The 16204-nt window shown below is 39.5% G+C and overlaps 1 protein-coding gene across 4 annotated transcripts in view; it reads right to left on the bottom strand.

Moving 5' to 3' along the window:
- The window catches only part of BMPR1B (bone morphogenetic protein receptor type 1B), a 424295-nt gene that overhangs the window by 41245 nt on the left and 366846 nt on the right, over positions 1 to 16204 (bottom strand). For all 4 annotated transcript variants that reach the window (XM_081251050.1, XM_081251051.1, XM_081251053.1 and 1 more), the window contains 2 exons: positions 6841 to 6943; positions 6214 to 6316 (listed from right to left, as the gene is read on the bottom strand). In XM_081251050.1, coding sequence (XP_081107176.1) covers positions 6214 to 6316; positions 6841 to 6943 — 206 coding nt within the window. The remainder of the gene's footprint in view (positions 1 to 6213; positions 6317 to 6840; positions 6944 to 16204) is intronic.

The following is a 16204-nucleotide window of genomic DNA, read 5'->3' as shown; positions in this document are numbered from 1 at the left end:
GAGAATAAGGGAGACGGTTTCACTGATTAAATACCTGTTACCTATTGAGTTTAATTTGTAATTGGCATTACCCAAAGTTAAGCAACGGCATTTTTAAACAAATCCGTAAACTGCTCAGAACATATTTTTTAGTTGAGTAAGAAAAGAAATAATAAGGTAAAGTTTAGCTTTGGAAATCCTGTATTATAATTTTACTTAAACTACATTGAAATTACCCTATTTCAAAACAGAAACAGTTGTTTCTGATACATTTTCCATGAAGTATACATGTAGCGTATATTAGTAATTCCCATATTTAAACACACAAACTACACCTATTCCAAAAAATTATATGAACTTTATTTGCTCTTGTAAAAGCCAAATTTAAGGATCCCATTTAATAAAGCAAGGGCTTCTGTTCATTTCAACACCAGTCTTTCACTTCTTTAAGTGCTCATTTGAAAAAAAAAATTAAACAAAAATAAGTGATAATAAGTAATTTGGGAGGAGGAAAAAAACCTCATCAAATTCTCTTGCCTACACACCATTTCAAGAGAACGTTTAACTCACAATGTCTTGGTCAAACCATGTGACGCTGGAACCATACATCATCCCTTCCAGCATCTCAGTGCCCCTTCGTCACTAATTCTGCAGGCAGGAAGCCAGACACCAGGGCACCACGACTTCTCCCTACAAGCCTCTCCATCAAAACAGACATGTCTCCCTCCTCTTTGCACCAGCTGCAGTGTGACTGGGCTTCCCGAATCATATTTTATTGTTTATAATGAAGGTGCTGCATTTGATCTAATTACTTTTCGTATTTCTTCCTTCAGGAGAAAGAATATTGTCCCAGGGTATTCTGCTTTGCTGGTGCTGAAATGGAATAAGCAAAGCAAAAGGAAAACTAATATTCATAAAAGAATTTCCACTGCTTTCTGGTCACCTTTCATCATCTTTTTTGAAACAGAAGATGACAAATAAAATCTCAAGGACCTAAATATACATTGATAAATATTTGTTGGATGTGATTTTGTATCTCTAATTTCCTGCTAAATGCATCTAAGTTGGAAAAAAAAAAGTGAAAAAACTCTGGATCGGTAGGAAAGGTTTTCTTGTTTATTTTTTAATAAGACAATTTATTTGTAGGTATTTACCCCTGCGCTTAGTACTTCTCTGATGTCTAATAACAGAACCTCACCTAAGCCCGTTATTATTTAGCACCTAGTAATACAGATGTTTTGAGATAATCATTTAACTTTTAATTAAGTTAATCATTTAACTTTTTTAGAAAAGCGATTATTAAGAAAAAAAGAACAACAACAAAAAAATGGTGAGCTGGATTTTTTAACCCTCTCATCTTTTAATAACACAGTGTCTGCTTTATACTAGTTTGACACATAGGTTTGTAGGAAGTCTACTATAATAATATGTAACAATCTATGAGGCAACGCCTAGCCCAGGGGTCTCAAAGTGTGGTCTCTGCACCAATATCATCAGCATCACCTGGAAACTCCTTAGAAAGGCAAATTATTGGGGTCCACTCAGATCTACTAAATCAGAAACTCTAGGTGGGGGCCAGGAATCCGTGTTTTAATAAGCTCCCCAGGTGATTCTGATGCACCTAAGTTTGAAAACCACTAGCCTGGTATTAATACGTAAGTGGGCCTTAATAAATGATAAATTAGAAGGAAGAGGACGAGAGAGGAGGAGCGGAGAGAGAGTGTGTGTGCATGAGAGAGAGGGAACAACCCTCTAACAGCAGATTCTAAGAATGGAGAAAATGCTAATTGTGCAAAGCAAACATAATAAACAGGAGGCTTCAAAGTAATCATCTTGTTTATTGATTATTTTGTGACATGGCTAACCACTACTTACTTAGAGTTTTCTAACTCTTAGATACATAAAAGCTTTTTTCTTTTTTTTGAGAATGTCATTTAAGGCTTTTTATAGACGATTCAGGGAGATGAGGTCATAGGCCGATTTCCCATCTCCAGTACTTACTTTAGCTGTGTAACCTTCACACAGTACTTGACCTTAGCTGCATGTCTGAGAAATTGGGGTGATGCTAATGGTGCTTTCCCCACTGAGCTGTTATGAGGATTAAATGAGTCAGTATATGTAAAAGTACTTAGAAAAGAGCCACGGTAAGTAAGCACTCCATTCACATTGGCAAATATCACAGTTACCTAGGCTCTGAGCTTTAGAGGGTCCTGCTCTGGCTCCCTTTAACTGGGCCCCTTCCCACTGAGCAGTGGGTCTGCAGAACACAGGCCATGTGTCCACCCAGAATGTGTCCCATCCTGCTCTCCATTTAAAAACACTGGCCATTGCCCCAAAGTCTGGAATTCTACCTAAATGGCCCCAGGCCTGTGCCTGGAAACTATGAAGCCCCCTGTCTCCCTGAGGGCGGACCAAGGAGCTGGTGCACTTACCCAAAGGCCTGAGGGGTGACCAAGCAGTGGCCAAGGGGTGTCTGGGGCAAGACATGTGGGCAGAGCATAGACCAGAGGGCTGGGGTGTTGTAATGTGGGTGCCTGACATTAAGCTTCTGATTACTGAGGCATCTGTTTCAAAGACATCTGTCTCAAATAAACACATTGCCAGCTGTATGACACAACTACTAGTAAAACAACTAGATAAGAAAGCAGGTCACCCCGTCCGTGAAGTTCCCTGGATAACTGACCACTTGAATAATTCTGTTTTTCCCTTCCCGTGCCCTAATTCCCACTCTTATGTTTTAAACTTGCCAATATTTTTTAACCATGTATGGTGACAAATGTTAGCTAGACTTACTGTGGTGATGATTTCTGCAACATATACAAATATCAAGTCATTACGTTATACACCCGAAACTAATATAATGTTATATGTCAGTCACAACTCAACTTTCAAAGTTAATTAATTTGCCAATAAAGAGAGAAACTGTGAAACCCTAGGCACCCCACCTTTGCCCCCAGTAAAGGGAGAACCCCAGGTCCCCACCCACCCCATACCCGTGACCTTGCTGTGTGGACCTCAGGTGTGCTGTGTACCCTCTGGTTCTTGCAAATAATACACCTTTTCTTTCAGATTTCTCTGACAGTGGCCACTGAGGTGCATTTTAGATAATAAGAACCACACGGGTCAGTCTAGCCACAACATTAGCTCCAGTCAGAGAAATGTCTATGGGGGCTGCCACAGTGGTATGGACCCAGGTAAGTGATTCAGACTTTCCTAGCCGACAGTATCACTGCCAACAGGCTGAGACAGACACAAAACAGGTGTCCAGCTGCATGCATGAGAGACCTCTCCCAGGGCCAGACAGAACCAAGAATGGGGTTCCCCATCACTCCCATTCCCACACTGGAATGAATAAGTCTAAGTAGTTCAAGCATTCTGAATGCCAAGCGGGTGTTCCCCATCACTATGAAAATATTCTTGTTAAGTTTGGTTAACAGAAAGTAGTTTATTTACCAGTCTTCTACATTGGTTTATGAGTTTTAAATAATTAGGTAAATGGTATGTGGACTTCCATTTATACCATTGCCCCGGCTCCACAAAAGTTAGGGTTGGTCGTAAGTATAAAAACAACAGCTAAAGTTAAAAATATCAAAATAAGACGGTTCCATGTCTCTTTAACATCCCTGTTCTTTATTTTGGGTTTTATACCAAAACATAAATATACCTATCTCCAATATGACTATATAAAGACATATATCCAATAAGGCTGCAACGCAAATGTTTCTGACCAATGCATTACTGATATTCAGTAAACATGTATAGTCCACTTCCAAAAAAATTGCTGCCCATGTGTATATGGTAGAGACAAAAACAAGAAAGGCAGCAGCTCTGTGGTATATTTGTGTAAGAAAGACCAGTGCTCCCAGACCACAGCCTGCAGTGACTTTTACTGGACCCCAAAATGGTGAGGTGGAATCTGCAGAGACCTCACCCAGGCACTACCTGGGATCCTCAGAGTTCAAAATGGTAAACCCTACAGCCACTAAACGCCCCTCAAGCCCATCACCTTGTATAATCCTCAACATAATCCACCAGCCACAGTAACATCCTCTTTCCCTGACTGCCCTGACCAAGGACTTGTCTTCCCAATACTACTACCCTTCTTTTCAAAGCCTTTTCACTGAGTTCTCTAGAGACTTACTCTGCTTTTAAAAGTCCCTAGCACTCAACCTCTTCAGAGAATACTCCCCTGCCTGCCAGGTCCTAAGTAGAATCTGGCTCCATCTACAGGACAGTATGTGCACTGCAGCATTTGAGTCAGTTTTCCTAAACCCTACCGCTACTGCTAGGACGCATCTCTTCCACTTACAGGTAATAAAACCTTTTTCTCCTTGAGCGAAGCGATTCTGGCACAACTACCTTCATTTCCAGCACTCCTCACCCACCTCCTGCCCCACTCCCAACACATTAGTGTTGTCTACAGATGCTATTCAAAATGTTGTCTACAGATCACCTACTTTTTGCAACTGATTCACAAGGCAATAACTACAAAAAACTGAAAGTAAGCATTTAGAATTTTACAGCAACCTGACATCAGTGGAATTGTGTTTGAACAAGGTGTTGTTGAACTCACGTGCTGATACACGGTGGCACTAGCTATATCCACGTATAGGTCTTTTTCTACCAAAAGTGTTGCCCAAACTTTAATGTGCATGTAAATCACTTGGGGAATCTCATTAAAAATGCAGGCTTAGTAGTCTGGGGTGGGGCCTGAGAGTCTGCATTTCTAATGAGCTCCAAGCGATGCTGACCCACAGGCCCACTTTGAACTGTGAGGCTTCAGACAACTGAATTAGGGGACTTTCTTCAACAAGCCATGCTGTTTCATATGCCTGTATTTTGCAAATCTTTCTCAAATATTACAAACTAAACCTCTGCACTTACTAGATTGCCTCTGTTTAGAGTCACAGGCTACTCACAGGCTGTGTGCAACCTTGGGAAAGTTAATGGACCTCTCTGTGCTGCAATTTCCTCACCTTTAAGTGGGGAATAATAAGCCTAAGTACCCCACAGGACTGTTGTGAGGCTCAAATGGGTGAATTAATGTAACAGTTATTAGCATAATTCTTGGCTTATGTTAGCCACTTTCATTTTTAAATTTTTTATTCCTGCCTTATCCACTTGGCAAACTTCTGTTCCGCCTTAAAGTCTGCTCAGGTATCACTTCTATGAAGCTGTTCTGACATCCTCCCACCCCAAAGTGAGCCACTCACTCTTCTGTGTCCTTAATACACTTTATAATCTAACTCTACTGAGATTTTCCTGCCTGAGTATAATTTAATTATTTCCATGTTTCTCCCTCATAACCTAGTGTGCATGTGTTGCGAGCAAGAATTTTCTTCATCCATTTCTGTTACCCATAACACCTAGCATGTTGACTGGCAAAATTAAAATCTGTCCGTGAATTTTTGATGTGAATTATTATGAATCAATCTTACAGAGTTTTCTAGGCTATAGTATGAACAAATGTTATAAAATATTATCATCAAAACCCAGAAATGTCATTGTATTTTGTTGGGAAGATTTTCTCTCTCAAGAAATAAAAATCAATCATGACACATCATTTTAAGCTACTTATATAAGACTTAGGACTCTATGACCATTACAAATCATTTATTTTATGGTGAGAACAAGAAGAAAGGAAACAGGGGAGCTGTTTTTAACCAGGAGTCTTTGGGGATGCAGTACGTGTCTTTTTTAATGAGCAACACTAAATGTATAGTCTTAGAATTACACTTTCTAGATATTTTCTCCATTTTACCAATACATATGAATTGACTAAAAAGTAGTTACTCTAGCATAAATAAAAGGAAATGCCATCCAGCAAATCATCTGAATTAGTCCTTTTAAAGGTCCTTATTTTTTAAACGAATGTAACCAAGTAGCAGTTTTTGAGTGAAGTGTAACTTCTGAATAACATTTAGGGGTAAATGTAAAACACTATCTCCCTCCTCTATCCTCCTGAAAGCCACTCCAAGCACCGTAGTTTTCTGAAGGAAAAGAGGACAGGTTAGAGAAGTAAGAATCTTACGAGTGAAGGCACATGCAACTATGTTCCTGAGAACTCCCTGCACATGTCTCTGAAGGACCATTTCATGATGTCAACTTGCCTCAGTTCTCTGCCCCAGAAGTGGAAAATGCTGCAGGTAGATGCATTTAGAAAAGAGAATAATTCAAGTTTTTATTTTCTTTATGTCTAAAGCTCTTCCAGCCTGGAAGCCTTCCTCCTCTTACCTCTGTTTTTCAGTGGAGGCAGTGTAGGGTGTAGATCTTTATTACATTCATTCCGTTCTGTGCAGCATTCAATTGATCTTCTTTGATGAGGAATGGGAGTGTCCTAAAATTGAACCCAAACAGCTATTAATACGTTTCCCCTAAATTTCAAATCATCCAAAACTAGTAAATTAACACTAGTTAGAGAAGTCACTTAAAAGTCTGATAGTTTTATTCAAACATGGTGAAACTGATGTATTGTATTAGGTAATTTCTTTCAAATCATCATGTAGTATCTTACTGCAACTTTTGCATTTCAACAAAATTACTACTCTATTTGTAATAACCAACGTGTGTAGCATAAACTGAGGAAGAAGGTTTGGCTTAATGCAATTAACCAAACTGGAATTTGAGCAAGATGATCTAATGAGTCACTAAATCAGAAGTTAATAGCAAAAATAAAATGAATATTTGATTTCTAAACGAAGGAAGAATTGACCCAATGCGAATTTTCAAATTATTTTCCAAATTACTGAAAATAAGAGAGTAAAAAAAACCCAAAACAATTGTTATATCTTGTTTGAAATTTGGCTGTTTGAAATCTAGCCAATGAAAGGTTACAAAGTAGAATCAAATTATCTTCCTTACCCGACACTGAAAATCTGAGCCTTCTAGTCCTAGACATCCAGAAGTGACCACAGGCATCCCAGAATCATCTTCTTCTATCATTGTGAAACAATATCCATCTGTGCTAAAGACCAAACAGGCAAAGTAAGTGTGTGTGTGTGTGTGTGTGTGTGTGTGTGTGTGTGTGTCTACGGTAAAGGAAATGAAGATGTTTATCACTTGTTTCATTTACAAACAAGAAGAAAGTCAATTATCATTACAGGTCACTATCTGTTTAAAGAATCCCCAAACTTCCTTTTATGAAAGTTGACTTAGTTATCATAAAATATTTAGTAATATCTCCTCTGTCCAGAAACTTGCAAGAAAGAAGGATCCAAAATTTCCATATAACGTATAAATTACTAACCATATATACTAAACGCTAAACCCTTATTTTGGTCCTTCACAGGTATCACCTTCAGAAATCCACTCTAAGAAGAAGGCAGTACTATGCTTACTTTCTATATGAGGAAACTGAGGCTCAGAGACCTTGAGTAATTCTCAAAGGCTGTACAGCTAGTGAGAGGCACAGCAGGGGTTTGAACCCGTGCAGGTGAACATTTATTCTGGTTCTACTTGCTCTGAGGTACTGAAATAAATTTCTCTCTTACTAAGGCACACAGACTAAGGAGAGGTAGGAGTTGGGATCAGCACAGCCTAAGTGAAGTGAGTAAGATTCTGCCATGTGGTACCCTCTGCTTCCGGGCAGGCATATGAAAACATCAGGTTTTGTGGTTGTCTTGTTTGGGTGTGGGGTAAGGATGGACAACAGAAAGGAGGGTTTTTAACAAGATCATGGAAGCCAAAGAAACAATACTTTTCATTTCTGTCTGGTTTTCTACATTGAAAAGAACTTTCACTTATTCTATCTCATTTAATCCTCTCAACAACAACGAGAAGTGATATTATTTCCATTTTACAAATGGGTAAATTAAATTTATGAGAGCCTAACAAACTTCTACAAGGTCACAAAACAAAACAGTTACAGAATCGAGCCTTGAATCAAGGACTTCTTGCTTCATTTCCACGGGGATTAAAAATGAAAAACAAGGACTATTATATATAGAACTATTTATAAACAGACACTACTGTCTTCACAACCTCGGGTGATAAACGCCTGCAGACTCCCAGTATGAGTCATAAACCACTACTGCATGTCTCAGAAATAAAGCACTAAAGTATATATCTATCTTTCTCTCACATATATGCATGCTCAGCACCCAACACAGATGTGACAACATAGTCCTAAAAGGTCATGGGAAGAAAGCTCTGAGCATGGTGTTAGCCGTGATTTGTGTGTTGGTCTATTTTATGTTAGTGGTGGTGGCATTCTGCCATACATTAGCGCGTCAGTTATCATCAACACCCTTAGAATTGTTTATAAGCCTCAAGCGATCCAAAATGCCTCAGTTTATAAGAACTAGCACAGCAAAGTTCAAACATACTAATGAAGGGCTAGGAACGGCCAATGATAATAAATCTCTTTGTTAGACTAAGGTCAAATGCATGAATATTGCTGTAGGAGAAAGACTGCCTTAGAACAGCCCATGCTCTAAATTCTTTGGGGCTTTTTAGCCAATCTACTGAAATCGCTATGAAAATCTAAAGCATGTAAACGCCAAAGGCAATAAATAAAAGACCTGTCCCTTGGAAATTTACTTTAAACAATATAAGCAAACAATATCCATGTGATTTTTTTAATCCTATTCCTATACATTTAGACTATATGTGTAACTTACACTTCTCATCAAAAGTAAAATTCAGGAGTTAGGAATAAAGTCAGTTTAAGTTTCTGACACTGGGAAATCATAAAGCAGCTAGAAAAGTTTGATACAATATGTTAAATCTAAAAAGACTAATTTCTCCTTAATCAGGAAGCCTCCTTAAATCAAAATCTGAGAATACAGAAATGTACTGTTAGGCCACTTTAAGAATCAAGAAAGAAGAGAGAAAGCTGGTAAAGCTGTGGGCAGGTTACTGTTACAATGTCCTGGGAAATATAAAGAAACATCAGGAAGAGTAAATTCAAGCTTTAAAAATGCACTCCCTCTGGGCTTCCCTGGTGGCGCAGTGGTTGAGAGTCTGCTTGCCAATACAGGGGACACGGGATCGTGTCCCGGTCTGGGAAGATCCCACATGCCGCGGAGCAGCTGGGCCCGTGAGCCATGGCCGCTGAGCCTGCATGTCCGGAGCCTGTGCTCCACAACGGGAGAGGCCACAGTAGTGAGAGGCCCACGTACTGCAAAAAAAAAAAAAAAAAAAAAAGCACTCCCTTTTCTGTGAAGAGGGGGGGAGCTAAAAATAAAAAGAGAGAATGGAAACTACATTTTTGGTGGCGAGTACGTTGTAATGTACACAGAAGTAGAAATAAAATGTCGCACACATGAAACTTATATAATGTTATAAACCAATGTTACTTCAATAAAAAATAAATTTAAAAAAGAGGGGATGGAGAGGGAGAGAGACCCTGGAAAGAAGAGTCGGTGTCCCATAAGTCATAAATTTGGATAGGAACTCAAATATTTAGTTGGAGGACAAGCAAGGAGGTGAGAGAACCATTTCAAGTGCATATTACTGACAAGAAAGCAAAAATAATTTATAAGCTTCTTACTGAAATTGCTAGCTACTAAGGGACATTAACTGGAAACCTGCAGTACAATTACAGAAGCTTAAAAATTACTTGAGAACTTTCAACTCTCAAGCAAGCACAAATATAAACACAACTACGCTCTGGAGTTGAAGCTGATCAACATCACCCATCACTAAAAGACATTCAACTCTTAACCATGGCTTATTTGAACATTCTGTTGCTGGTTGCCATATTTAAGCTTAGTTTTTAAATGTTTTATATAGATTATTACCCCAACATCCCCAGAGTGCTGAAAGTGGTAACAAGAAGAGGTAAAGAATTATGAAGGAAACACAAGTTGAAATAATTTTAAACAAAATTGAAAGTAGTGAGATGTATACATGAATGCATGATGAACCATTTGATTACAGTAATGATTATGAATTTTAAAAGAAGACAATTGACAAGGGGGGAGAGGCAAGATAGGGGTAGGTGAATAAGAGGTACAAACTACCATGTATAAAATAAATAATCCACAAGGATATATTGTACAGCACAGGGAAATTTAGCCATTATTTTTTAATAACTTTAAATGGAGTATAATCTATAAAAGTATTGAATCATTATGTGGTACACATAAAACTAATATTGTAAATCAACTATACTTCAATAAAAAAGAAGACAATGTAAATTTCAAAAATTCTGCCCCCCCCCCGTGTTATAGGTAAAGAAAAGTAATTGACAAAACAGAACAGTTGCATACGAACATGACCAGTCATCAGTACTGAATGCCTCTCAACATAATGCTAATCCATGAAAAAGCAAAGCATTTGAAAATGAAAAGGTCATATGAGGTCAAAGTAGTGATAATAAAACTTCTGTTACAACCCTTGGATTGGTCTACAGTTTCATGACTCCTTGAATCTGCCCAATATTCCAAAGGCAAAGGAGTGCCTGGAACATCTTGAGAGATCATCAGGGATAAACTGCCTCAAGAGATCTTCAGTGTGCCCAAGTGAACATTTACTAGCAAGTAAGAAAGGGATATACTTAGTTTAAAGCTTTGAGGAACCAAATAATACTCTTTAGGTGGACGTGCATCCAGAGCCTGAAAGTTTTGCCTGTTTTCATCTGGGGTCAAATGGATTTATAAACAGCCTTCTGGACCCCAACTCATTCACTGTAGAGTGAGTACAGGGTTTATAAAGTTTACCCAAGTTTTGGTCCCTTTAACTCTATTTTTCCACTAAGATCTTATGCTTCTTTATTGTAAACCCCAGAAACAATAACCACCACAGTTGAGAAGGGACTGTTGTAGAAGTTTTCTTCTAACTAGTTCTGATCTTTATAAAGATTATTTTAACTATAAAATAATTTTTTAAACTATTAGTTAAAAAGAGTTTATCTGATCTACCCAATCAGGGTGATAGGAAATTTTAGAGCACTAATAAAATAATCTAAAAATTATTAAATAACTCAAAATTATTATTTAATTATTAAATAGTTTAAAATTTTGCTCTCATTTTAAAAATGATTAAATAAATAAATGGATACTTGCTCAAGTGCATCTGCACACAGGGATTAATTGTTCTCTATAGCAATCAATTTATTTATTCCGATCAAACTGAATCAAATTATTTATTCCACTTTTTTTTCCAGTATGTAAGAAATACTAGAATTCGTAAATTTCTTTTAAGTTTCAGTCAGAATCTATTCGAAAGGTTGCTTGTTTTAGGTCAATTATAAATAGGTCCTTGAGAACACTGTCTTCTAAAATATCTATTTCACATTGAAGGGGATAAACAAAGTTTTCAAAGTTTCTGTCACAGGTAAATTGAAAGATACATACAACTTTTAGAGTTGCTATTTATTTATTTATTATTTTTTTTTGCGCTATGCGGGCCTCTCACTGTTGTGGGCTCTCCCGTTGCGGAGCACAGGCTCCGGATGCGCAGGCTCAGCGGCCATGGCTCACGGGCCCAGCCGCTCCGTGGCATGTGGGATCTTCCCGGACCGGGGCACAAACCCGTGTCCCCTGCATCGGCAGGCGGACTCTCAACCACTGCGCCACCAGGGAAGCCCAGAGTTGCTATTTATCATGTAGATTTTAGTCAGTTAACTAAAACAGCTGAAAGCTGCTTAGGGCTTTGTTAACAATAGGTAATTTTACAAACATTTATTAAGCGTACTATGCCTCAGACTGACTTGGATGATGAGAAGCAAGGGTGAGGAAGATGCAGCCTTTGCTTTCGAGGAGCTCAACATCTATGAACCAATCCTAGGAAAAGCAAAGGGGTTCAACTTCAAGCAGGAGGGACCGAAATCACCAGCTAATCAAGTGCTTTCTACTGACTGGGGGGAAAAGGCAAAGAAGAATGTTATGCAAAGGTAATGACCAGAGGAACAGAACCCTAAGGTTTATATTTGGTTTTTTTCCCTATCTTAGGTGCGTGGGTTCCCATAGTAGTAGAGGGAAAGAGGGTAAAATAGATATGACTACCACTGCTCCCTTCTCTGGTTTTTCCTCTGAGAGGTCATAGCACTGGGGGGAAGGTGAAGTTGCTACATGAACGATGAGGTTCCAATGTGAGAGAGGCCTTTTTACTTCATCCTCAAGAAAGTGTAACTATCATACATCCTTCTCTGGCAGCCATACCAAGTGACTGAGCATTTTGTTCATTTTTTGTAGGAGGTACAAGATTTTTTGAACTTGTCTCACTTTTTATGTTAAGCAAGCATTTGCATATTCTCACCTCCACCACCCCGTGCAGAGCCTCCCTACCTCTCACCTAGACTGCTCGGAGAGCCTTCAGGCAGGAAGCCCCCTCTTCTCTCTCAAGACTCTAGCCCATTCCGCACAGCACTTAATAAGATAAATCTTATTTTCCTTTCTGTTCAAATATCTTCAATGGTTCTCTAGGTATGACTGTACAGAGCCCTACAATGTTCACTTCCTATTAAAGTCCAACAGCAAAGGGACCCATTGAAGTATCACTTATAACTGAGAGCCACAAAAGCAGAGTTATTCTTTATAAAAGACTTCATAAGTGAGCTTGAAACCATATCCTCATCCAACTGAATTCTAAGTTCTAAAGAAGGACCCACCATTCTCATAAATGAAATGATTTTAACTCAACATCTTCTACTGGAAAAAAAAAAGATCATAAAGCTCAATGTTCAGGTGGCCTGGGCAACCGTGGAATAAACTAGATGAATGGAAGATGTACAAACAAATGAGAAGAATGCTCACTTTAAACACTCTGAGACCTGGGTCAGAAGCACCTCTCTAAAAGCGCACACCACCGCATTCGGGAGGTTTAGAAGCTCTGGGTTAATACAAACTTTGTAGGAGGGCTCTGTACAGCATTGCCTGATAAATCTTACATTTTCCTTCCTGCTCAAAAGCCTTCAATGGTTCGCTGTGTATAGTTGTAAAGAGCCGTATATTGTTCACTTCCTATTAAGCCCCTCAGCCTTCCCTTCTGCCGCCTTTGACTCTTCAGGATACAGTTGGAGACGTATCAACTTTCTCATTTAGGCACCTGGTGTCATGTGCACATCCTTCACGCAATCATCCAATGTGATTTATTACACCTACAAACCCTGAAAACTACCCAGGTAGGAGAATTTTTGGTCAGAACCCAATAAGATAAATGAGGAAGTTTTTTAAATTACCTTGAAAAAGAGTAATAAAAATTTTTAGAACTGGATAGACTTGTATGAGAGAGAAGAACTTGAGGGAGGTGCTGAGAAAAGGACAAAAATGACTGTCACAGACAACATCAAGTAAACCAAGGAAGGATACATAAAGTAGGACAAAATTCTATACAGAAAAGAATCACCAAGGCTGAGATTACGCCTGTTAGGACAGGAAAACAAGACAAAACACTGGCATGTTGAAAGTCACACACAAAGAATTATTAAGGAGACTATGCAGCTTTCAAGGCACGCAGTGATAGTCTGAGGTCCTAGGAACAGAATCTGGAAATGGAATAAGAAGGATAAACCATGAAACGTAACACCTAGAAAGGTAAATATTTAGAAGATAGATATTATAATGAGGGAGACTGAACAATGGCTTCGCCTCTTATTTTGAATTATGGATATTAAAAAATGGTTCTAATACTGTATTCAGCATGATAGATTTGTACTACAGCTTCTAATATGCATGCCATTAGGCAATGTAAATGGCATGGATATTGGAAGCAGACACATCTGCACCTGATAGGAAGCAAGGACAAGAAGGACATGATCAACATTCCAATAAGAATGCTGGCTGGTAAAGTGACTGATGGTCCTCATGAAGAGTTTAAAAAAAAAAAAACAAAGGGACTTCCCTGGTGGTGCAGTGGGTAAGACTCTGTGCTCCCAATGCAGGGGGCCTGGGTTCGATCCCTGGTCAGGGAACTAGATCCCACACGCATGCAGCAATTAAGTAGCCTGCCTGCTGCCACTAAGACCCGGCACAACCAAATAAATAAGTGCTTTTTAAAAAAACCCAAAACCCTCTAAACTTTGTATATGTTCTCTGAATAATCACGTGGGATTTCAGAATCTCTCTTAAGTATGATACAATTTTGATTTGGGCCACTTTTTGGATTATTCTCTCCAGGAAAGTGGAGGTGGTAATGAGCATGAGATCTACCTAGGACATCCAGCTTGGCTACAATCTGCCTGGTACCAGCCCTTATCTAAGCCCCAAGCAAGCACACCATTGTCTTTAGAACTGTTTTACCTAGAAGTGCAAGATTTAGTGCAGTATTACTCAAAGTGTTTTCCCTTACAAACTACTTGTTACTGGTCTGTGAGTACGTTAATACAGAAATTGAAACTTGTATATACTGCAATAAATTTAGCTCTGTTGAATTTAATTAAAAGACAATAGAAAAATGAAGCATGAAATTTGTAGGTATTTTAAAATTAATTATCCTAGTAATTCTTTTTTTTTTTTTTTTTTTGCAGTACACGGGCCTCTCACTGTTGTGGCCTCTCCCATTGCAGAGCACAGGCTCCGGATGCGCAGGCCCAGTGGCCATGGCTCACGGGCCCAGCCGCTCTGCGGCATGCAGGATCTTCCTGGACGGGGTCACGAACCTGTGTCCCCTGCATCGGCAGGTGGACTCTCAACCACTGCGCCACTAGGGAAGCCCCCCTAGTAATTCATTTTTATTGTAGTTTAGAAAGTATCAGTGCACAACTTATTGGGGAAAAAAACTTTGACCAAAGATAGCTTGAGGAGTGCTGATTTGGAGTGCTTATAGGAATGGAGGCAGAAAGGCCTGGACCTATTTAGGTCTAGGGGCACAGGAACAAAAAACAGCCCTGTGATTCAGACATGACTGACCTCAGCTCACGGGAGACTCAAATGGAGTCAATACCTTAAATGTATGTACAGTTTACTCAAGAGTGAATATTTTTGCTCCTTTGAGAGTCAGGGGTTAGCTGTTGGTCAAAAATTCAGTACTTTGTAAACTTGGCCACAATTTCTTTTCACTCATTTGGTCATAAACACTGAGTGACCTCCTAAAAATTACTTAACCTCTCAGAGCCTCAGATTTCTCACCTGGGAAGTACAGATAATGCTACATTCTTTAGAGGACTGCTGTGATGATTAAAGATAGGTGAAAGTGGGGCTTCCCTGGTGGCGCAGTGGTTGAGAGTCCGCCTGCCGATGCAGGGGACACGGGTTCGTGCCCTGGTCTAGGAGGATCCCACATGCCGTGGAGCGGCTGGGCCCGTGAGCCATGGCCACTGAGCCTGGGCGTCCTGAGCCTGTGCTCCGTGACAGGAGAGCCACAGCAGAGAGAGGTCCGTGTACCGCAAAAAAAAAAGATAGGTGAAAGTAAGCATGCTAGTAATAAAAAAGCTCAATAAATATTAGTTTTCTGTTGACTTCTACAAGTTAACTGATGCATTCTATCATGGTATACCAACGTTTTTTGCGGGGTTCCATTGTAACTGATTGCTGGCTTTGTTGTATTTTTGTTTTCTTCTTCTTTGCTATTATAAATCAAAGGTTGGAAACCATACAATTCACAACCCATTCCAATCTGCCCTCCATATCTACTTCCACATTAAATATTTCTAAACTGCAGTTATCAAGGTCAATAAATCTGATGGCTGGATTTCAGTTCTTCTCCTAACAGCATCAAATATGGCTGACCTTCTTTCTCCCTCAGTAAACTTGGCCTCAGTGACACTATATTCACTGCTTCACTGCTAATTCTGAGTTTCCTGGGGAGAGCCTCCTTTACCGAAGCATTAAACTCTCAAGGCTCAGTTGTACTCTGGTAGATTAGATTGTTCTACTATTGTTCTCAATTCTTCATGCCACCCTCTAACCATGGCTTCCCTTTCACTTTGAGCTTGAGGATGTCACTTGATTTGGTAAATGGAATGTTAGAGGACATGACACAAGCAGAAGCTTTAAGAGGTTCCTCCCTCAAACTCATTTGAGAAAGAATTCTGGGGCTTCCCTAGTGGTGCAGTGGTTAAGAATCTGTCTGCCAATGCGGGGGACACGGGTTTGATCCCTGGTCCGGGAAGATCCCACATGCTGCGGAGCAACTAAGCCCATGCACCATAACTACTGAGCCTGCACTCTAGAACCCACGAGCCACACCTACTGAAGCCCGCGTGCCTAGAGCCCATGCTCTGCAATAAGAGAAGCCACTGCAATGAGAAGCCCGTGCACCGCAACCAAGAATAACTGCCAATCACTGCAACTAGAGAAAGCCTGTGTGCAGCAACAAAGAACCAATGCAGCCATAAATTAAT

Source organism: Mesoplodon bidens, assembly GCF_964165515.1.
Source record: "Mesoplodon bidens genome assembly, chromosome: 1".
NCBI classification, from domain to species: domain Eukaryota; kingdom Metazoa; phylum Chordata; class Mammalia; order Artiodactyla; family Ziphiidae; genus Mesoplodon; species Mesoplodon bidens.
This window is presented reverse-complemented; position numbering and strand designations above follow the sequence as displayed.